The sequence below is a fragment of the Xiphophorus couchianus genome, chromosome 13 (genome assembly GCF_001444195.1).
Source record: "Xiphophorus couchianus chromosome 13, X_couchianus-1.0, whole genome shotgun sequence".
Taxonomy (NCBI): domain Eukaryota; kingdom Metazoa; phylum Chordata; class Actinopteri; order Cyprinodontiformes; family Poeciliidae; genus Xiphophorus; species Xiphophorus couchianus.
In genome coordinates, this window is record NC_040240.1 from 17168914 (window position 1) to 17194002 (window position 25089).

A 25089-nucleotide genomic window follows, 5' to 3' on the forward strand; every position below is an offset into this window, starting at 1 on the left:
CTCTTGTTTTCTCAGTACATTGCTTTGGCATTGTTCTTTTTAACTTTATCTGTTTTTACTATTTCTTTTTTCATGCCTCCTTCTGTTCTCATTCACTTTTATCTATTGCTGGTCTTTCAGACCCATAATTAAAATGAAAGTAGTGCTTTTTCTAATATCACATTCTCTTTACTGGCATAATTGTGTTTTTAAAATACTGATTGAATTTCCAGTTCGATGATTTAATTTTTCCTGAGATCTATACAACACAACAGAATCCATTCATTATGACTTCTGAGACATAGGAGTTAACAAAAACAGTGCTGAGATTTAGTCACTAGAGGACTTGGGGTGGGTGGGGGGGGGGGGGGGGGGGGGGGGATTGTTGCTGGGGGTGCCGTTGTCGAAAGAAGAAAATTATTTCCTCCCTGCTGGCATCCTCACCAAGGCAACGGCACCAAGACAGCAGCGACAGCCCACAATATTAAAGCGTCCCTTGCTGAAATGAGGCTTGTCCCAAATCACTTGGTAAGTCCCAAAAAGCCCCTCCGAAACTGTCAGTCATACTTGAGTAATCTATGTTAATGTCTGCCATCCCTCCCACAATCCCCTGGCTAATAACTGGCCTGTCGGTGGGCCCATTTCTTTTCCCTCTATGGCAGTAAGATTTAACGTGCAGCCAAGTAGGTTGATAATTTGGCTGTCAGTGTTACTCAGACCTTCCTGCCCATGCAAGTATTCAAAGTCCTATTGTTCCTATGCATGTGTGAATAAATTGTATTTGATAGATGTTTATTTTTAAGGTTTTCCTTTTGGTGAGAAGTAAAAGGTCAAACTGCTTCTAAAGAACATGTACGTCTCCGTTTACCTTTGTCAGTGGCACTCAGACAGTTATTCAGTAGAATCCGTCATAAATACGGTGGAAGTCAGAAGTTTGCATACATTCATTTTGAATTTTTGTCTCATGTACTTGAACGGCAGGAATGATAATACAACACAAACTTTCCATCATTTTTAAAATCAAGTATTGGATGCACAAATTTTGATTTTATTCTGGACACTCTAAAATATGTATATATTGCCTTACTCACTAGTAATTTGTTAGTTTTCTGTCACAGAGTGCTTTTTTTCTAAATCTTGTTTTGATATGTGTTTGAGCAGCTGGAAAAACAAATTGTCCAAGTTTCAATCCTGTAGCTCAAGAGCGGGCAATCCCAGTTCTTAAGGTTTGGTTTGGTTTGTGGATTAGATGTTTCCCAGACTAAGAAGATATGTCTGCTATATTACTTAAACTTGGAGCAAGGACACATCTTAAACCTGAAAGATACCATTTGTATCTTGCAGGTTTGTACCAGTTTGTATTGTTCTTTTAGGTTTAAAAGCTTGACTTTATAGCTCACCCAACATTTCTTCTTGACATTGTGGCCAGATATTTAAATCTTTCTGACCTCTGACAATAAAACATTTTTCGGTAGGCGTTTGGTCTTTGGTCACTACTACTTCAGTCCATGGTAGTGTAAAAGTTGCCACACTGTGGCCAGTGAGACTGATATTCCAATTTCCCAGTTTAGGACAAAATTGAGTCTTTCATTGTTCCTGTATGTTCTGTTTTCCATCTGAAGGCATCATATGGGGTAGAGAAAAAACACAAGTATTTGACCCATTTCTTGTTTTTCCAATATTGGCGGCATTCAAATAAATCATTTTGGGGCTAAAATCAAGATAGGATTACTGGACGTGATGGGTGTGTGTAAACGTCTAGCTGGAATTGTAAACAGAAAGGCACAAAATAGTCTTTATAAATGCACTTACCAGGACATTGCAACATAATAAAATCTGCTCTCCTATCATGAACCTTCCACCCACAAATACAAGAGCCCCTGATTTCTCCTGCCTCCCATTAGAAACAGAGCACACAGGAAGTTATTATTGGCATCCTAAGTAATTCAGACAGCTTCCTGAAAAAAGGATCAATTTCCACCGATGCACTTTCTCATTATAACCTTATCTTGCCTACAGACAATAATCTGGATTTGTTACGCTTTGTTTGCTTTGCCACTGAGCTGTATGATTCACGAGTGAAGCCAATGGTTTGAGGCAAAAACAGGAGGAGCTGGGGGGGAGGGAGCTGCTCTGGGGGTCTCTGTCTCTGAAACAGAAATTATTCACCTACTGCGTTCCCCTTCTGCGGAAAATAATATAAGCCCTTTGATTGGCTTCAAAGTTTGTTTAGGCGGAGAAGAAGAGCTCAGACTCCTGGAGGGGTTCAGTCAGGAGCGATTAACTTTGCTCTCCACTCAACCGCATGTAATATAAAGACAAGCAGACTGAAGGACAGTTGCCATGAGAAAAAGATACATAACAAAGGAGAGAGGAGTAGGTAAGGATGCGATGGAGGGACGGTTTAGGAGTTGAAGAACTCTGACGGGGAAAAAATGAGCAAGATAAAAGGGAACAGATGGAAAGAGGCAAAGAGGGGGAGAAGGATGAGGGTGGCGCAGAGGAGAAAGGCATAAAAGTTGGATCAACCTGTGCTTTTGGAAGGTTAAACATGAGCACAGTTTAGGCTGCTGCGTCTCTAACAGATGAGATGAAAGGATGACATTGACTATACGACTACTTCCTGAGCTTAACCCCTGTGACAAGAGACCAGCTGTTCACCATGTTGATCCCCTTCTCCCTCTGTTTTTTCCCCCTCCTCCGACCTCACACATGCAACTCTCCTTGCACTTTTTTGTTGTCCTTGCTTTTATGCTTTCCCTCCCTCTCATCCATCCTTTTCTAGCTCCTACCTGCCCTGGCGCCACTGTGCTTCACACTTACATTTTGCTGCACATTATTGCTCATTTGTGTTGCTGGACATCTAAGACTGTCTTTATTTGTAACAAGCATTTTCCTCTCATCTTTGTTTGACGTGTTCTGCCTGTTCAGATATGTGTTTCTCTTTAATGCTCTGGATTTGCTGACATTTATGATGCAGGTTTTCATTTTTTCACGCATCATCAAAGCAGATCAAGAACAAGGTTGGAATGTAACGGGGGCTTGTCAAGAGCTATTCTTGATTGTAAAATATTCATGATTTTTCTCTTAGCCAGTTCTGAAGAATATGGTCTTATTATGTTGCTTCATTGTAGAATTTGCTGGTTTTATGCAAATTGGTCTCTCTTCACTATTTGTCAAGATCCAACCATTTTAAATTTTCACTTCTGGTCATTATTCGCAGATGTAAAGTTCGGTTTGCACTCTAGAAGTCTGCATTTTAAACACTAAGGAGTGTGAATGTTTGGGTTGTGATTTGTTCTTTGAGCTGGGTCCTGCTCCACAAATGTTTGGGATAGTTCAGTCAGGATCATTCCACTCTGAACATTAGCCTGCTTCATCCAATGTGGGGATTTTTACCCTTTCCTATTTCAAACTTTCACATGTTTTGTCGTATGTGACTTTTACAAGTAGGTAAATATCCACTTTGAGAAATAACAATTTTAGCAAAGTTATTTTCTGACCACTGTTAGTAAAGAAATGCCACATATTGTTGACTGCTGGGAGAATTTCACTGGTCAGGGTGATTTTGAATATGTGCTATGGGTTTTTTAGAAGGAGATAATACACCAAAAATTATAGGTTAGATTTAATTGAAACTGGTCATTTTGTGATTAGTTTGAAAATAAAATTATTTATTGAGTGGTTAAGTATATCATTTGTTTAGGGGTACAAAATGATGGAGTGTGAAATCTGGCACAGCTTGAACTTAGACCAGAGGTAGTGATTGTTATTTTTTGTTTTGGCTTACTGGTTTCAATTTATGACGGTTTTATGACTGGTTGATATGCAGGCGGTCAGAAGTCAGAAGCATGATACTGTGGACAATCATCTTCAGCTCTGGTCCTTCGCCTCCTGGTGTTTTCTGGATTATATGGTTTAGAGCAGCACAACTAAAAGTTATCAAAATGTACAATATAATAAGTACTGTTTGAATGCAGTGTTTTGTAGGCTTTGGCATAATTGCTAAAAATATTGGGCATCAACCCTCCAATTTATTAAATTATTTTGTTCCATCTACATCCATGGCAACAGTTGCAGAAGATCAAGTACCTAGGCACACAGAGGGCTTCTACAAAGCATGGCAGGAAATCCAGTTGTGAATTTTCTCTGCTGCTAAATATACCTCAGTCAACTGTTTGTGGTAATGTAATGATTGGAAGTGATTGGGAATGACAGTAATTCAGCCATGAGGTGATAGGGTGATAGGCCGTGTTAACTCACTGAGCAAAGTCAGCAGATGCTGGGTCCAGTAGTGTGCAAGGGTTTGCCAATTTTCTGTCAATCGCCACGGATCTCTAATCTTGGTGTGGCCTTCAGATTAGCTCAAGAACGTTGTATAGAGAGCTTATTAGAATAGGTTTCCATGGCTGAAAGGATCATGGTGTGGGACTGTTAATCAGCAGTTGGGCTCAGCCACTATGTTCCAGTGAAAGGAGCTGTAAACACTGCAGCATATGAAGACATTTTGAAATATGTATGCTCTCAACTTTGTGGGAACGACTCGGAGACATTGACTGTGCTCCAGTGCAGAAAGCTTTGCTCATGATGACATGAAATAATGGGTTTTGTGTTGAGGACTCTTGTGACTCATGCCTCAAACAAAGAATGCGCCTTTGGGAAGAATTAGAAAGAAGACTGCAAACTACCCCTTCATGTCCAACATCAGTGTCTGACCTCAACCTTAAAAAGCTGAATCTGACAACAAAATTCAAGGTCTTTCTAAACAGCTCAAAAAAATATTTCCCTCTTAAAACATAAAGGCAACGTTGTAATGAGGAATCTTATTAGCTTACTGCTGGAATTTAAATATTATTCATAGAAATGTATATGTATGATAATTTTGAGTCTTTCTCCTCGTTACATATCTTTACTCAGTAACCGTTACAACCTTCAATGTGATTCCATTTAGAGTTCAGCATCTATGTACACTACACAATAATCCTTTTTGAAACATAAGGAAGTTGTTTATCATTAAACCGCGGATGCTCCGATCAGTAATTTTCTGTGTAGTATACATGTGTGGGGTTTTCTTAAGGTCAAAGGTCACTAATTATTTGGATCCTATTCAAGGGAAAAATTGTTTCATTTTGAGCCATGTCTTTGTGATTGGTACTTAAAGTTGTTGAAGTTTATCTGGGGAACCTGTGAAGGCAAAATTTATGAGCCTCAGCAAAAGTATTGTTATATTTTTTCTTCTTACAAGCACAACTCCTCTAGAAAGGAGGCCTTAAAATGTGTATGCTACACTCCCAGATCCACAGACTCGAAGTTTTAAGCTATCAGTCAACTTAATCTAATGCTGGACCCCAGGCAATGCATTTTTTATCCAAAGAATAATATGCAGCCTCTCAGCAGATACTGTAGGTCACTGAGCTCATAGCCCTCTGGACAGCCTGCCCGTCCCCCTGAATGAAGATTAAGTTTGCTGAGGAGGATAATCAGGCTCCAAGGTCTCTGCGGTATGCAAGCAATTCAGCAGGGTTGCTTTCTGTGATTCACTGCTGAGCTCTTTTTCTCTTCTCATCTTTTCTTATAAGAGATAAGACTATCAGGTTAGATTATAACAAAGTGCATCACAGCTTTCTATTTTTAATATGAGTACATTTTTAGCATATATTTAGAATAGATTTGAAAAAGTAACTGAGAAAGCGAGTGGGAGACATGTTGTCTCACTGCTTAGAATTGACTTATTGTATCCTATGTGTGTGTTGGCGTGTGCGAATTTGCGTCAGGGAAACAGAGAGGAGAGAAAAAAAAAAAAAACAGGCATCAGTTACACCCTTCCACGTCACTGTCACCATTCAGGACACAGAGGGCAGTGAGATAAATCTAGCTGATGCCCCCAAAATAGAGCCGGAGCCTCCATTAGAACAGGACGCAGGCTATGTGAGAACAAGCTGAGGTCACTGTGGTCAACTGAGTTATTTCTGTTGCGACCTCCAGGAGCACACATCCACATGAGAGCCAGCCAGCAGGTTAGCAGACACAAAAGAATGTGCGAGCAGCGATGTTACAAGATTCATTAAGAGAAATCTGCAAAAGTAATCACATCCACTAGAACATGTTTACATTTTATCACGCTTTAATAGGTTTTATTGGGATTTTTAGGCGATAGACCAAGACAAAGTTTCACTGTGAAGTGGAAGGAAAAGAAAATGTGGTTGTCAAAAATGTTGAAGAAAAATTTAACTGTAAAATGTGTATTGGTATTCAGCCTCACAGGGCTTAGTGTTAGTTTTTAATTTTGTTTATTTATGGAGTTCCGCTCAACAACAAATATTGTCTCAAGGTAATTTACAAAAACGTGAATTCAATCCAATCATTAGGTTAATTAGATGTACTTAACCTTTTTTCCACATAAATGGCTACACAGGTGAATTCTGGTTTAAGGTAGACACCTGCTCTCCATATTTTCTTATGCCAAACAGGAACCGGATTAGTAATTGCTTTCTTTCAACGATTGCTTTCTTCTTGCCATAAAGGTCAGATTTGTGGAGTTTGTAAGTTTTGACAATTTACTGTCGATTTCTCCTTCCTCCTGAGCTCTTGGTCTCTGAAGTAATTTCTCTGGTTAGTGTTATATTTTTCTAGACTGTTTAGCTGGATGGCAGTAGGCTTGTAGATGAGCTTTTCTATTTCCATTTTGTGGTGATGGATTACAAAATCTGCCATGAAATGTTCGAATTGTTGGATATTGTTTTGTAACCTAACTCTGCTTTAAAGTTCTCCACACTGTAATGCCAGATTTGCCTGGTATATTCCTTGTTAATTGCAATTGGTGGAGTCTATGTACATGTACTATGTACTGTATATAGACTCCACCAATTGCACCTAAATGCAATCCCATTGCATTTAGATGTAGATGACATCTAAATGCAATTGGATGCCCTGGATTTTATTTAGGGGTCTGTGACTGAATGCAGATGCAAGCCACACTTTAAAAAAAATCAAAATTCATGAATAATTTTTGTGTTTCATTCATCACATAAAGTTCCAAGAAATACATTGAAAATTTGGAGGTAGTAATCATTTTATTAGGTGCCATACTGTGAAGTATGTACAAATTAACCATCTGCTTGTCAACTGAGTCGATTTGTGTCATTTTCTTTTCAAGTGGAGCTTCAGCACGATGGAAACACACCTGGTTCCTAGTGACTTAATGTCTCAGACACAGTGTCTCTGGCTGTCTCTCTTTTTATTTGTTGGCAGTACGGTGCAGCGCATTACTGCTATTGGATCACACTTTTATTTTATTTCTGCCACTTTTACTCAGCCTATATAAATGATTTACAGTAGCTAACAGACATGGATGCTCCCTCTTTGCTGCTGTAAAAACAGGACTAAAGAACACCAATTTGCCATCAGAAAGATTTCTTGCATGGTCTTCTTTCTTCTGTTTTCGTCTTCCACTCATACACACACATGCACACCCACACACATCAATAGTCCATTAGGACAGTGCTGCGTTCATTACCTCGAGCCTGGCCCAGAGACAGCTTTCGTAGTGGAGCACAGTGGAGTGGAGCTGGCTGGGTTTGCAGTACATACAGGGAGAGGAGTCTGGTAATTGCCAGCTCTCTGTTCTCTTCATCCTGTGCGTCAGGTGGAAAGTATGAATCTGTGGTGTCTGGGGACCACCCCTGCAGCACTGCAACGCATCTCGCCACAACTGCTTGTCCCCCTACTGGCACAAGTAATAGAGGGAAAACAGGGAGCTTAAAGGCCTCAGAGAGTCCAACAACTGTCACTCTGACAATGCACACAGCCGTGGGAAAGCATTAAAAACACAGGCAGGCCACAGTAACTGTAGAGATGCACCGAAAGATATAGCCTTCCTGCAAATCTAACTTTCTTTCTCATGCCTATCACACAGCGGTAGGTGTTGTTGCTACGAGTACAGCTATTTCAGAGATGTATTTAGGTTTTACTGTCATATCTCTGCCATGAGAAGAACAAAGAATCAGGTAAAAAAAAAAAAAGTTAAAACCAAAGGCAGCTAGCACATAATGACATCATTCTTACTAATAAGAAGTAACTTGCAAGAATATTAATACGTCTTAAAATTGTTCATACTTTATGAACTAACTCTTGTGGTTATTTTATTCAGATTTTATGTAATTGTCCAACACAAAACAATGTACAATTTTAAAGTAGAAGGACAATTGTCCGTGGTTTCAAAAATCTTAGACAAAAAATATCTTAGTGTGAATTGCATTTGCACTCACTTTCTTTCACCTTGATGCCCCTAAATAAAGTCCAGCACAGCCAACTGCCTTTACAAGTTGCTCAATTCTTATACCAACATCTGAATTTAATTCCCAGCCTACACAAAGAGATTCAGATTAATTGTGGTCTCACTAATATAACTTAACTGCACAGGCATCGTCAGTAATACTGCAGCTGTTATTTTCCCCATATCTTGATTTATATTTATATTTACAGCATTAATTTTATACATGTATATCTGAAAATGATTCTTTTATCCTCATTTTTGCATTCTTGTCAGCTGCACAGCTATTAAATCTGAACTACTGCTGTGAGTGGAAGGGGTGGAGGGCACAACATCTGTTTATGTAAAATGTATGGAATTTCTTTGTACATTATCCAAGTGCACAAACGTTGGCAGAGTACAATCAGGCAAAACATCATTGCAGCAATACAGAACCCTGGCGTTTGGATCGGGGGTGGATAGGAAGCCTCAGGCCAACACTGGATCTAATGCCGATGTCGGTACCAGGTGTGATAAAGATATATGATTGCAATGGTCAAATCTCTGACTGAGAACCTCAGAATGGATGTGAAAAAAAATCCACCACATACTTAATAATGACTATTAATAATGAAAATTAAAAAAAAATCTTTATTCAGTTCTAATATAGCCCTTTGTCAGCAAAGGTGTCTTAAATGATAAAATATATTGTTGCTTAGGGACAAATTGAACTGCAAAATTTGTTTTCCTCCAACAGCTCTGTATTATACCTTCACCATACAGTTTATACTATTTTTCAACATGTGGCCTTTAGTAACATTTGAAAAGGTTTTGAATTAATTATCCTTGTTCAGCAGCCGTCTAAAATCAGAAGAAAATACTGCGACAAGGTTATCTCATTCAGCAAGTACTTTTTTTTTTATCCTCTTACGCATGAACATGAAGATTTATGAATTATCTTGAGCTGGTTATTGCTGTTTTTCAGCCCAAGACACAATCTTGCCACAGTTGTATCCAAATCAATTCTCCAGGATGTCTTTGAGTTGCGAGCACAAGGCTCCACACGGTGAGGGATATGCGAAGAGGATGCTGTCGGAGTATATCCAATTTCAGACAGCAAGGCGAATGGCCTTGGAGATCAAGGATTATACAGCTGATTTCTAAGCCGAGCTAATATTGATTTGCTGTGCCCCTGGTGAACTTCAGGTTGTACCTTCCCAGTGTAAGCTTTTAAATGTTTCAGTCATAATGGCCCCCCTTTGTCAATATATTCCCTGATCTATAAGGCCACACCAACTGACTTCTATGAAACGGCCTTTTGTTTTTCTAGACATTACTGTAAATACAGGAAGCAGCTCCAGGTTAATTCGTCCCTTCAGCACATTTTCTTTTTCCATTCATTTCTTTTCATACCTATAAACAAACTGTTTAACCCCATGTGCTTAATCGCAACCTTTCAGTTTGTTTTCTATTTTTAATTAATTGTTGCTAGGTAATAAAACAAATCATAATAATATCTCACCTTTTTTTTTCTTAAATTGTATGTTGTTTGAAAATCTAGTATTTTCATAGTATCCCAGCCTACTGTGATTATCATTATTCTAATCTGTGGCATAGTGAAGTAGAAAAAAGGGACTCATCATAGGGTGTTGATCACCCATAATGCAGTTTGATATCCTGTTCATACTGAGAAGGACTCTTGGGATCCCTCTGTGACTTCATAGTTTCTGTCTGCAGAGTTTGTTGTCTTGCCATCTTCTCCTAAACTTCCTGTTATGGTCTACTCTTTTTCCTTACACACTTTTTCCTCCACCTTCTCTTCTTTTTTTCATTCACATTGTAAACCATACTGAAAAGCTCCCTATTTGAGGTTTGGTAACCACTTTAGGAAAAGCTGGAGAAAAGAACTACAGACACCCCCCCCACCCGTCTTCTGAGAATAAGAGAACGACTGGCGTGTCAGACTGGTGTTGGGAATCTGGCTAACTCATCCAGTAGACACATTATGAGGTAAAATCAACAGTGGGAAGTGTTAGATTTATTCTAGCAAGAGAGAAAGCATGTCCAAATCCTCTCAGTTCGAACAGCCATTATAAACAAGAGCAGATTAGCCAGCTGCCTCCTGCTGGGACAGTGAATGGATGAGAGTGGGAAAGATGAGGGGAGACCGTTCCTCTCCTGCATTATCTAAATAACAGGCCGTGGAATTCAATAAGTACTGGCCTCATCAGACCTCATCAGCCTCCCCAATTAGGCTGCACATCATGGCGGCTAGTGGGCTCATTGCTGCTGGTGACAGATGAGACTCCGCACGGCGGTGCGCTCTCTTTTGTAGAGGTGCTGTTGCCCCACATTCTTGCATTGTTCAGGTAAATTCTGTACTTTCTTCTTGTCTGAGAAGCAATAGCTGTTCATATGTAATTGCTCAGTCAGAGTCCGTTCTGTTGACCTGGTTAATTCAAACTTTGTCCTTGATGCTGCATTAGCAGAATACCAACAGTCAACCTCAACTTTAAATAAGGACTTGCCATCAGAGGGTTGCTGCTTTTAAAACCCTGGTGATATTGATGTTGTCAATATCTTTCCCCTCCCACATTGCCTCCCTGTGTATCCCCAGCGGTCAGGACATGTGAGGAAAACACACAGCCCTCCCGCATTGATTGCAGCCCATTAACGCGTACTGAGAAAAAACAAAGCCTTTCATCATGTCTGAGACGTTTAGGCAAGGTCTTACCCAAAGTTGTTCCGCACAGGTCAATCTTTCTTTGTGGTTATTGCTCTCAGATTGCTATCTCGAGACACGGAGAGCATATCTGCTGGAGCTGTTTGGTCTGCATCTTTTTTTTTTTTCATGTAAAAGAGGAATGTGCTTCAAACTGCATCCATTTTTCATGTTGCGTTTTTAGGGAGTTGGAGTGGGTGGAAACAGAATACATGGAGTAAAGCATTAGTCCTGAGAGACAGGAAACAAGTAAAGTACGGTCCTTATTTACCTTTCTAGGACTCTTAAACGTTTGCATCCCATTAATCAGTCAAAACCAATTATTGTAATAATAAACATGTCACAATTAAAGAGAATGCAGCACATACTACATAAAATATTACAATGAGGCTATTTCTTATTCATTTAATCATCTGACATTCACTCCAAAAACAAAAACATTGTAAACTTTGAATACTTATATATTTATATCCCACTTGCTAAATCAAGTGGGATTTATGTATGTTTACTAAAAGCAATGAACATTTTGTGAAAAGAGGATAGACGTTACTTTATTTTCAAGGATTTCTTTTCTTTAATGACAGCAGAAGATTGTTGTCATGACTGCTTGAGAACAAAGCTAAGACCCAGGAAATGAATGAATTATTAGCTGGTGGATGTCTGATACATTGTTTGAAGTTCCGATGTTACATTTCTTTCAAACAGAGCTCCAGGCAACTGAGACATGCAGCTACTGTTGGGCTTAACTATAACTAACTTAGAGGTCATTCAGGTACATTTTGAAAGGTCTTTGAGGAAGTGGGTAAATGTATGTGAAATTTTGTGTGTTTACCATACACCACGAGCAGTCCTCTTCATTTCATTTCATTTTGTCCTACAAGCACAGAGGACAGACTCATACTTGCACAGCTGTAAAGTGCAAATCAGTTTTACACGTAATGTTTGGTGGTCTCTGACTGAAATATTGTTTCTTTACATTCTATTTCCTCTTCCTATGTCTGTGGCAAAGCAACAGTTATTTTTAAAACTGGTTCTTTTACAGCGCGTAAACTGAATATGATTGCAATCGTATTTTCATTCTAAAACTGGAATTCTAACTTCAGACAATTTTACCAAAGTAGCTACTAAACCTAGAACCAGTTTCATCCCCAAGAATAAGAAGTCAATTTAACAAAACTATCAAAAGCAAGAAAATAATACTGTGTGAAGAGGAACAATAACAGAAGATAAAATGTTTCATTTGGACACATGATTCTAAAATCAAGAGCCGCCCTTAAAGACGCTGAAAAAAAAAAAGGTATTTTCTTGCTTATGATCGGCACAGTGTCAGTCAACTGTGATTTGATTTGGAATGCATGACTTTCCTACAATTTGGGTTCAATATATATATTATTTATTTATGCATACTTGAAAATTTACACTTCTGTGTAAAGATAAAATTTAATCTGCATTCTCTAACTCTTCAAACAATTTTGTATGTTATTTTTATGATATAACAGAGTAAAGAAAAGTCCAAGTCACAATGAAAAACTCTTAAAACGATTTTCAGTGAAAACAATTTAGCACCTCGTCAACACTTTTTAATCCTATATGATCTAATGTAATTACTTTGCCCACCTCTATTTTGGAGTACTGGAAGAAACCGGAAAATCAAGAGAAAATCCACATGTGCACATGAAAAACTATTAAGACTTCATCATCTTCAGAAATTGCTCTCTTTGGGGCTAGTAGCAATAGCCCAAAACTCTAATCATTTCTCAAGATGTAGAGAAAATACAGAAATAAGATGTCAAATAGAGTTTTGCAGGCATGATCTGAAAATATTGCAGATCTCTTAGTATTGGCTTTAGCTGTACATGTCTGAGTGGGTTTGAGTGTATATTACGTATTTTGGTGTGTAGTTTTGTGTCTTTTTCTAAAAGTGCAAAGAGAGCTGCACCTGCAGCTCCTATCAAACAGTGGAAAGCTCCTTTCAGCACATGTTTAATTACCGTCTCGGCAGCTCCGCTTGGCTCAGACACGCTGCTCCGAATGCAGCCAACCACATCTTCTCACACATAGGTGCTTTCCTCTGCCACAAACTCTGCTGATCCCTAATCAGCCACGATGCCACCCTTCATTTATCCCCAACTGGCTACTGTAAAGGGGACAATATGGACCCTCAGACCCCCCAAACACCTACCTCCCACCTCCAAACCTTTCTCCCTATTAGCCGGGTGCCTTGCTTACATTGATCATGAATCAACGTCACTAGTAGAATTGATCGTCAATCACACTCAGTGACATTATTGATGCAGCTGCTCCCTCAGTTACAGTCCTGCCCTCAGCCATGGGTTTACACTGCGGCTGCGGCTCTGGCATATTGATCCTCCTTCAGATACTGTATTGAGGGCCCTTTATTGATAATTCATTTATTGTGCTGTAATTTCATTTTCTTTCTTGTCCATTACATTGTTACTGGAAGCTCCTATGGTGGAAATTTAGTTAACAGACACTTCAGCTTTTGTTTGCTTTACAATGCTGTTCTGACTTACATGCCTCGCTTGTAAACAAATATGTCCAACTCTCTCTCAATATGTTTATTAATTTTTAGAGCTAAATGTTTTAACAATTTTTCTTTAAGCAAGTAAATAAGAAGTTTTTTGGTGTGTCGCAGTCCAATCGCATTATTTGTATTGAAATATTTGCTGATATCAATATATACTGATCCAGAGTATAAAGAGTTTTAGTTGTAGGCTGCATAAAATGTATTATTATGTTTTGTGCACCTTAATCAACCTTGATTTTGATTATGTAATTGAAAATGCATTCAAGTCTCAAACCACTGCACACTTGTTTCCCTTATGACAGACTTCTGGTGACTGTCATATCGTATTTGCAGAGAAACATTTGCTTTGAGTTTGCTAGATGGGCCGTTTTGCTGAATTACAAAGCGTCGACCTGCGTGATTTATCTCTATAGATGGGAAGTTTCATGGGTCACTGGAGGCGTTGGCAGTGCTATAATGCTGTGCTAACAGGGACAGAGCAAGCTTTGCTGTCTGCCCACACAGGCAGTGACACACACAGTGGGAGAACAAGTCAACCCCCACAGGCAAAGTCCAGTAACAGCCACTCTCCAGTCCCTCTGACACCGCCGGAACCGTTTGCCATGAAAGGATAGCACCACAGGCTACAACTAGTTTAACACCACAAGGTCATCAAGAGCCAATGACTTGCTTTTTTGATTGATAATGAATTAAGAATATAATTCATCCATGCTCAAAGTCACTGCTGTTTTTTTATTTAAAAATTAATAACAAGCTGATTTGTGTTGCATGTTATTGTATGCCCAGTTTAACAAGCTGTGCCTTGATAGAAACACTCACTGTGTCTTTTTAGATATTAATCTCTTTGATGAGCTTGAAGCTGTTTGAGGATGGCAAATTAACATAACCCAAGCATAGAATTTATGTGGTTGGACTGCAATTACCTGTCATACACATTTAGCGAGGAGCACATATGGCTCGGCAGGCTGTTATCGTTTTGGTACATTTTAAATCATGTACTCAGTTGTGTCTTTTCAGCCAAGAGAGCTGAATTATCAAAAGCAACAACAGCTAATTAGTGAGATATTTCTTTTTGCAGTTAACAGGTCTGGATGCTTTTGAATTCAGCAGCTACAAACACAAAGGATTGTAAATTTAGCTGCAGTTGTTCATGCATAACTGTAATATTTCTATGCAGTGTATTTCACAAATGCTTAAGACTTTGAATATATGCATATAGTACATATTCTTGGTGTTACAGAATTCCATTTAAATTTGAGAAACTTTAAGGTTTTTACTCACTTTTTCCTTATTAACTGTTGAAGTAAGATGCAGGTTTCACTGTTTTCCACCCTTTAAGGTATTTACTTATTTAGGATCTTTTTGGAAGCCTCTTACTGCAAACACTGTTCTCAGGCTCTTACCATCATTCAATTTTGAAGTAACCACAGAGCAGCCACTTGTACTGTAATTGCTGTCTTGGGCAGCTGCATAAAGCACCCTGTGATATTGAGACCCACTGCAGCTACGGAGATGTTGGCAGTGTGTTGCTGCATCTGTGGCTTTATCATTAGAAACATCTGTGGCTGCCACTTTAGGACTGCCACTGTCTGCAGAACCCAGCAACACTCGAGCCCAACTATTTGGAGTGAATGTGGTAAAGATTGTCTGCTAGTGTAAATGTTATTTTAATATATAGATGCTGGATTGTCAACCATTTATTGGAGTTGGCAAACACAGTGTAGAAGAAATTCCACTTACTTGCACTCCCTTTTGCCTGCTCTGGTGTTTTTAGTTATTTGTCCAATCCCCATGGCAATGTTAGAATCTGAAACGCTGGAATTAGCTGATTTAGCTGAAAATGAAGATCTCATTTAAGAGCCGGTATCCCACGGGTTGCCTGGCAGTTGGAAACTCGCCGCCTGCTTGACACTAGACTGCAGTTACAGTATTTAAATTTTGTTTAAGAGCACATTAACTCGTGAGTCAGCAATTGAATGTGCAATTATATTCCTGCTAAAATAATTACACTTCTTTTTTTAAGCAGACAGTCCTTTGTCTGTCAGTTAGATTAAGTCATTGATTTTTCCCTTATTATGTCTGCATGAAAGCATATTGAAGCCTTCCAGTTCCCTGAAGAAAGCCTCCCGCTAATTTAGGTTGTCTGCTGCGTTTTGGACTAGCTGAGAGCCAGACACGTTGAGCTCAAGTCATCCATCATTTTTGTTTGTGCAGAGGTGGGATAGATGGACAGATGGACAGATAGATAGATAGATGGATAGATAGATAGATAGATAGATAGATAGATAGATAGATAGATAGATAGATAGATAGATAGATAGATAGATAGATAGATAGATAAAGGGGGACTGAAAGATGGATTAGCATGCCACAGACTCCCTACATAACATTACTCTTGTTAAGTGTGCAATAGCTCATCGATCAGACTTGTGCTGCCTGCATCCAGGGCTCTTTCCTGCATTTTCCTTAAAGTAATCCATAATATAATCTCAGGCCTGAGCCATCCAGCCTCCTGCATGAACCCTGTGTGAAAAAGTCTGCCCAAGAGATGATCAATAGTCATGGAGCAACTGTAACAAATGCAAATGCAAGAGTTGTTGACATCCTTCTCCCTTTGGTCATCACACTCATGTAGATGAGCTTGACAGTATGGATTGGAAAACTGGACTTTACCTGTCACTCATACCCCCTGTGAATCTCTTGCTTTCTCCCCTCCCCCTTCTTACCCATTTCTGTCAATGTCCCTTCCTGTCTTTGTCCGTCCATCTATGACACCATATATGTCTTTCCGTCTATCACCCTCTCCCTATCCGTGTCGCTCCGTGTCAGTGCCGGCTCCATTTATTGGGCTATATCATTGAGCCATGTGTGCCGTCCCTGTCAGCAAAACGGCTGGCAGACTGTCTTCATTTTCATGCTGAAGGATGTGAAGCCAGTGTAGCAGTTGTGAGAGCTATCGACTGGGATCCGTCAAAGCCCTCCCTGTAGGAAAAGCTGCTGCCTCCTGCCTTTCTCGTTGGCAGCCACACTGAGCTTGTTTGTTTGACTCGGAAAATGTGGACATACATTCAGCACTGCTGTAGTTTTGATTCCATAATCCTCACCTGACATATCCTTACTATTATCCCTGTTTTTTCCTTGTATTTATGTGGATGTACCACACTGCCCACTGCACTTTGTTTTAGTCCTTCTCTTTCAGCCTCCATCTCACTCTTATTCTCTCTGTTACCCCCAAGATAAATTCTCCTCAGTCTGGGCAAACAGGTCAATCCGGCTGATGGGAATCGGACAGTTGTTGATCCAATTAGAGATCCCCTCAAGCAGCGTCAGAACGCAGCAGAATTCCAATAAAGTAATGTCTCATTCCCTATTTTTTCATGATCTCACTATACATGTCCTTGCAGCAAAACACAGTGAGATATCCAAGGACTTTTCAGACACTTAGCTCATCACACATCTAACTAGAAACCCACAGTGCTCTATAACTAAAGTGATGGAGAAACTGAAAGCTTCTTTATTCTGTAGCTTCTTAGACTGACGTTTATATTGGGGGAAGCAACTGAACACTTCTCTCTATTTGCCCTTTTTAGCTCTGGACGCATGAGGAGTGGAGCAAGCCCAGCCCAGTTTGACTCCAAATGCTTGTGAGAGGCCTCTTTTGTAACTGTCATGAGATTGAAAAGCTGGCTGTTTCTTTGCGCAAAACCTTTTATTCGGCTGCTCCGCAAATCTGGGGCATTCCTGCATTGATTTCACCATTCAGGCCAAACAGATGTACAGTCCTATTCAGAGCGTGCGAGTGAATTTACGGCGCCTCAAGTGATGCCTTATAATACATGTGCTGATTTGCATTCATGGATCAAGATGGTATTCAGCTGGCCTTTGTGAGATGATCCAGAGCATTTTCCTTCTTTATCTGCCAGAACCGAAGAGAAAAGTACTGATTTTGACCAGATGCTGGCCAACAGGAACCAACGGTAACAGCAATACTTATAGCTGCACCCTGTGCAAACAAGAGAAACTTAAAATAAGATTTAATTTAAGTCCTCGTTGTAATTACTCTTTCTTTGGCAGAAGTATATCAGTGCATACTTTGTGGTTCATTGTGCTTTGTGGTAATGTTCCTTGATAAGCAGAAAGCCTATCTCTTCAAAACCACATGCACAAGTCTACAGTCATTGCATCTCACAACATCTTATTGTGTCTTGTAACCCTTTTCATCTGTGTTGTTGTTAGAACCACAGGCTACAAGGTAGTTTGTTGGGATATCATCTGAAATTTGGTGACTTTGTAGTTTGCCTTTCTGAACCATCCCTTTGTAGAAGCTCTTTTTTATGCAATTAGATCTCTTAAGTATTTTGGAGTAGATCTGTTCCAGCTGCGCACATCAAATGACTTGACAGTTTTGCAAAATACCTCAAGCTCAGTCATACTGGATGAATAGCATTTGTTAACGTCCATTCTTAAATCTTGCCACAAATTCTCAGTTGGATTTAGTTCTGCAGTTCTGTCTGTATGTTTAGGGTTGTGGTCCTGTGGGAAGTTGAACCTCTTCCCCAGTCTTAAGTGTTTTGCGTCCTCTTGCAGGTTTTCTCCCAGGATTGCTCTATATTTCACTTCATCCACCTTCCCGTCAACTATGTAAAAGTTGGGAAGATTAATCGGATGGTGGATTCAGGGTGTTGATCAGGATTAATTTTCGGTAATATCTTGGCCAAAAAGTTTGTTTGTTTTTTTTGGTCTCGTGACCAGTGTACCTTCCTACACATATTTTCTGTGTCCCTTACGATAATTTGGGGCAAACTTTAAAGCCCCTTCTTACATGTTTGTAAGAAACATCTTCAGAGAATACCACCACTGTTAGATATAAAGACTAAAAAAAGTTTTATGTATTTATTAGCAACTTAGTTGGTTACAATTACAACAGCTAAAAGAGAGCTGGGTCCTTGGGTTCTTGGTCTATGTCAGCTGTCATTAGTGGGACACATATGCCACCTTTGTTGCATTAAGACCAGAACCAGTTTGAAATTAAAACACAACAATATTCAATGTAGGAATAAAAGTCATAATTTTGAAGTGTATAACAAATAGTTGTCCTGATAACATTTAACATCTGACCTGTAGCTCCTACCAGCTCTACTTAGAGTTGTAGGCATTTAAAATTCTATTCAATATTTTTCTCTTTGCTTGACACTATTTGCTTAGTCATTGCCTGAAGTTAAAAAAAAAGAGTATCACATGTAAAAAAAAAAATATATATATAGAATAGTAAGAGGGTGTAAATACTTTTACAAGACACTTTGAACCTCTCCTTCTTTGTGTGCATGCGAATACTGGTTAGTGTTGCAGTGTGTTCACCGTGGCCCAGATGCCAATGTTCATGTTTGCGCTCACTCCTCATTAATTTATTTACAGGTTCCTAAGGCAACCCTCATGAAAAACAATTAGGGCTTCCCATGGAGGACCTTGTTAGCAGCAGTTGTTAACTTCCAAACAAAAGTGCTTCACATCTTTCTCCAATGATTTAAGATCGTTAAATGGAAAAAAATGGGTCCATAACAGTTTTTTAAGCAGCCCCCTGTTGCACCTCTATTTTTTTCCATTTATAAGGTGAAATGTGTTCCACCTGAAGGTTTTGGGCCAAAGGCACAACATCAGCAGCATAGTGACCTTACCTCTGCCATTGATGACTTTCTGTTTTCTGTCTGGTGTGCTACTCTTATTATGTGTGCGTGTGAGTGTAATGGTACAGAGAGACTTTAAGAGCAGAAAAAGAGCGTGTGTAAGTGTGTGTCAGGGCAACAGAGGGGTGAGTGTGTTCACACAGTGGGTGGGGTGGTGTGAAGCTGTTGATCTTGGGCTTCAGTCTTAAACAAATTGGCCATTCCTCTGTGGGAACTGGGAATGTAGTCACACAAGGAAGGTCAGCCTGCTCTGTGTCAGATTCTCTAAATTTCTCCAATAGCTAATTATCTCCTAGAGTGCCAGAGAAGAGGTTTGGAAAAGCTTTTGTTGTTTTTTCTTTTTTTTTCTGAAGCCCCTCCACACTCTCCCTTTGTTGCTACATTCTCCCAAGCTGACTCTGAAAAGTTTAATCTTGATAGGCTAGCTGAGGGCTGCATTAAGGTAGTTATTTTTAATTATTATCTTGAATGCTGCAATGAAACCCCAAAATATGTACTCTCCAGCTGTAGGTGCAGTTCTGACATATAAGCGTTTTGATGCTCAAATCTTGCACTGAACTGTAAAAGTCGCATGCCATTCTACTTCTTCATTCCCTTCATCTGCATTGCTTTATACTGAAAAAAAATATTTTACTGTAGTCATATGATGCATATGATGCTATTACTGAGGTCCAGCAACCTTTAGCAACTTCAAGCAAAGATTAAAATGACAAAAAATCTTTTTCTCACTGGCTTGACTTGATGAAAGGTTGCATTACCTCCTGCAGGCAGCCCCTTCGTTTCCCCACGTCCTCACAGTGCAGCCACATTATGAGCTGCCCGGCCTATAATGTGAATGCGATGACAGGAAGGTTGTCAGGTTGCTCCTATAGGCCACCAGGTGCTGAGCAGCAGTGAGTTAGAGTCTGGAGACACTTGTTTTCCATCTAAAACTGCAGTCACACTATTTCTCCTCTTGGCTGGTATGTCGGAATATCAAAAGCCCTTTTATGTGTGTCCAAATAGAAAGAAACAAAGAGCAATTGAAGAGCTACAGAATGTATTGTTTATGATGCATCATGTTACATAAAACAAATTCTTATATACATCCTACTACAACCAGGGTGGATCTTCTATTGCCTTTAGAGATGATATAGTTGTTTATGGCACTGATTTGACAAGCTGTCAGAAACATTCTTCAGACATGTTGGTTCAGATCGACATGTCATGTAGCTGATGCACATTTGTTGGCTGTTTGTTGGCTGTACATCCACAATGTGGTTGTTCCATTCCAGGTTCTGTCGAATTGAGATCTGATGTCTGTGAATGCTGTTTGGAGTAAAGTGAATGAAATGCATGATCAAGAATCTAGTTTGATGTTGGGCTATCTGGCATGGTGAATCATCCTGCTGGACATACCCATCAAATTTCTTCAATAAATTTCTTAGCATATATGAAGAAGATTAAAGGCAATGCTGGAGTATCATTTACTGTATAAGTAATGTACTTTATTGGTATTGACAAAGTGAAAATGTACAATAGGTGAAAAGTGAAATGCTGGATAATAGTATGGCCATTGTAACCATTAACTCTCTACCTTGTGATTTACCCTTCAGTGTTGTATTTGTACAAATGCAGGTATCAAGAAATGGCATGTTTTTGAGCTAAATTTAAAAAAAAAAAATTAAACAATGTGGTGTGTTGATTCCACTTGAAAAGATTTTTACTCTCACTATTAATTGTTTTAAAATTTGACAGCTTGTGATGGGTCTAACATCTGCCTGAACATTTATTCGTACATAAACATTGGTTACTTTTGTGATAAGATAAATAAATCTAAATCTGCATGCTGACTATGTTCATCCAACTGTTCTAAATGAAACAATATGATTACAAAAACATTTTCTTTCAATTTCTTTTGATTAATTTAAACTGTTTGAATTGTAGTCCATTGCAGCTTTATCAACTTAAAATCAGATGTTTCAAGCTATTTCCCCTTCCTCATAGTTTTTTTTTTTTTTTTGGATCGCCTTGATCTTTTTCTCTGTCTTCTTCATTTTGTTTTATCTTTTCTGTCTTAGCAATTATACATCTCTGTTGGCTTCATACCACAGGCTCGTGTCCCTTCTCTCATTTCCACTCTCAGCCTCTAAAGGGATTCTGTTGTTGACACAGACTGAAATAGGGGGGACAGACTTTGTCAAGACCGTCTGGTCCCCAGCCAAGAAAGCCACTAGTTTCTCATGCTCCCCCATCTCCTTCCCAATTTTTTTTTTCTTTCCCTGAGAATGTCTTTCTTCTGAGTTTTTTTTATGCTATCTCATCTACCTGAATCAATTTTGCCTTTGTCAGTGCTCACCTGCAGCACGAGCGTGAGAAAGTGCCCTTTGAGAGGGTACTTTAAAGCAGCATAGGTCATCATTTTCATTGACCCCTTCACTGGTAATTATGTGCACAAAAGGCTGTTGATAGAGAGACAACAATACATTTTTTTTTATTTTATTTTAGTTTTCAATAAATTAACTTGAGCTTTGTCATGGCTTCCTGCTGCTGGTGAAAGACAGCTGCTGTCTTGGAAGGAATTTCACATTACAATAGTTTTTTTTCTCATAATTTTTAAAATGCAGAGACTGCCTCTAGGGTTAGCAAAAAGAACAGCTGAGTTAATAGTGTTACTCAACTTTAGTTAATCAGTACAGTGCAGTGAGGTCCTGAGACTCAGTGGAAAATACATAAAATATCAAAGAAAAGAGAAGTCTGCTGTTATGGTAAAGCGAGCAGCGATTATGTTTCAAGAACAAGAACGTCTTCTAGAAAAAAAAAGCTTTGGCTGACGGAGCCGTCTTCCATTACCATCTAAGAGGTATTTACAAGCGCGATTACTGTGATTATTATTTCAACAATACCCCGCAATGCTCTTTCATGGGCTGCCAGCCGGAGCGAGGACAGGGAGGGCCTGCCAACCTTGTCAACCTGGGAATTTGTCTAGCAGCTCCATAGGACCCAGAAAAGAGGAACGGAATGAGCCAGAAAAAGAAACGCCATGGCAGAAGTAAAGAAAAGGAGATGCGGTTCAAAAAGGCATTTGCCTTTCTGCAGGGTCACAAGACGCCACCCTTCTAAAATGTCTTTGACCTTCGTTTTTCTCTCTCTGCAGCCCCCACGGAGCCTTTGCTGTGCAAATTTGCAGACGGAGGGCAGAAGAAACGTCAAAGCCAGAGCAAGTATCCTCAGAATGGGAGACCGTGGCACAGAGAAGGGGAGGTAAGATTTTGGGACAGTATAAACTTTTACTCTTGTTCACTGAGAGGAAATCCTAAATGCTGAGTGACCCTGAGCTTTTTCCACATCTGTAGAGTTGAGTCTTAGGAGGAATTAATGTAAAGAAATGGAATAATTACATCTATTATATCTTTTCTGTAGCTGCCCACAAATGGCTACAGTACAATGTAATGCTTCAGTAGCTGATTGGTCAAAAGACCTGCATGGTTTGGTCATTAATGTCATCATGACTTGTGTGAAACAAGAAGGGTTTCAAAGCTGCAGGAAGAAACAAGCAATGAGGCTTGTGATAATTACGTTCATCAAATAATACCAATGTATTCTCTTTTCATTTAACTGTACGTTTAGTGAATTAATTACTAAATTTATAAAAACTGTTCATCCAAATCTACAGATTAGGATAAAGGCTCCAATAATATGAGAAAGCTGTCAAATCAACACCCTCATGCTGTGCTCTATAACCACAAGCATTGTTGGTGTGTTTGTGGTGATATATAAAGACTTTTACAAGGAACACTTCATTCACAAGTAAAACAAAACTGTTTGCATTCAAATATGACAATAATGTTATAATAGATGTTAAGATTTACTGCTGTAAATACAGGCCTTCCAAAAACCCAAATAAGTCTGTCTGTCACATCTAGTGTTTTTGCAAACAGAAATGATTTGCCGTTTGTGTCCATTTTAAGATATGAATCTAGTATGAGGAAAAATAGAAATAAATAGACAGTTGAGCTGGCGCTGAATGTACATGAGCTGTCATGTAAATTGCACCTCTAGCCAAATGCCTCACTGAACACACATTCCCTCCATACATCAGAATGGCAGGAAACCCAAAACCAGATTCCGTGTGATAACATGCAGATACAAGGTTACAGCTAACAACTATCTATACTGGAAAGGACACGTAGAGGACGCAGGCTAGGGAGCCTTTAAACTGGAATACATAGATGAGGAAGAATGCGAGCATATACCTAAACCCAGACACACGTTTAGTGAGGCTGACAGTTGTGCTGAAGCAGCGGGGGGGGGGGGGGGGGAGACCGAGAGAGATAAAATGTTTGTCCTTCAGAAAACAGTCTCTATGCGCATTTGTTGTTGGTTGTTGGACTATAAATTGGGCTCCGTGTCTCTCTCAGTGCTTCATCACATGATTAACTGCACCGAACACATCCATTCAATTAGGGGCTGTTTTTTTTATGGTAGAACAATTTTACACAAGAACTTTTAATGGGTTTTAAAGATAATATCTGTATGTTGAGACTTCAATTTATCATGAAGATTTTTCTAATCCTCATAGGGTCAAACATCCCCACAGCTGCATACATTTCACTTAGAACATTAGACCTAAACTACATCATTTTTGCAGCCATCAAGCTCCTGGGGTAAATATTGCTGAGTATTTCGACATTCATCTTGGTTAAAATTAATGGAGTTAATGATGCTTCTCTTGCAATACAACTGGAGCACTGTTTTTGGCTTGAAAGCATGACATTTGCTCCTGCAGTTGTACTTCTATTATAATATTTCTTCAGATTGCATTTCAGCAGTTGCAGATTGATTTTAGAGCAGAATGCTTGTGTGTTAACATCATTTTTTTTCAAAGCAATATCAAAAGTGATCCAGATTTTTCCAGTTCATGGAAGGCCAGAATGTGGTGGTTCCTAAACAACCTAACCAGTTATCTTTCATCTGAGGTCGACTGTTTGTGTATGCTCCCAGAAGTCAGCACAGGCCAGATACATCTGATTAACATGTCATTCACTACAACTGTTAAAATGAATGGTTCTGCATACCACAGCAGTTTAGGAATGATTTCAAAGTACCGAAGCAGCTTGTGTAAATCTGCAGTTTTCCTCGGAAAGTTCTTGCGCTTTTTATTTGTTCCAAGTATGGGTCAACCCAATATGATGTCAAATAAATCATTTTTTTAAGTTTCCAAAAAGAAAATATAAAAAGTTTCTCTTTTTTTAAGAGAAAAAAGAACTCTTTGTTGGAGCTCTACAAGGTCCCTGCAAACCTTTAGCATACTCCTCGGTTTATTTAGAAGAATTTCAACTTTTCACCATGTAAAGAGGCTCTGCTTTAAGTTACCCTCTTGTAGGACGCGCAAGGTGATTAAAGTAGAGCTTGTCCAGGATGGTGCACTCTGACGCAATTTACTGTAGCTAAGGGAAGTTTCATCAAACTTCAAGACAAAAAAAAAATTGTTCACCTAGATTCTATAAACATACAGAGACCAGAGGGGAAACAAGAACGACCGGGGAGAAATAACAGAGACCCAGAGTTTGTGCATAGATCTGAGTTCAGCCAAAGGCTGAGCTGAACAAAAAAACATTGAAGCACATTATCATAAGCTAGCTAGCTTGAAGCTTAATTCAAATGTACACTGAAGACCCATTTAAACCTCAAGTTTCAAATCTCAGAGCAGGGATTTGTGTCTCAGTTCAAAATATTTTCACGTTCCCTGTTCCTGGTAGTTATCTCCTCTTCCCCGCTGGTGTCCTCCACTCGCATTGTTTCACATTACTTTGCCTTTTACAAAATGCTGTGTCGAAGTTCAAGACCAAGTGTGGGGAGCGAAATCTGTTGCCGAAAGCTTATATTTTTATGCTGGTTAGTTACTTCAGATCCACACCTCTGC

General features: G+C 39.3%; 1 protein-coding gene across 7 annotated transcripts in view; it reads left to right on the top strand.

Moving 5' to 3' along the window:
- Positions 1-25089, top strand: part of rbms3 (RNA binding motif, single stranded interacting protein) — a 324043-nt gene that overhangs the window by 243806 nt on the left and 55148 nt on the right. For all 7 annotated transcript variants that reach the window (XM_028035462.1, XM_028035463.1, XM_028035464.1 and 4 more), the window contains one exon: positions 22321-22427. In XM_028035462.1, coding sequence (XP_027891263.1) covers positions 22321-22427 — 107 coding nt within the window. The remainder of the gene's footprint in view (positions 1-22320; positions 22428-25089) is intronic.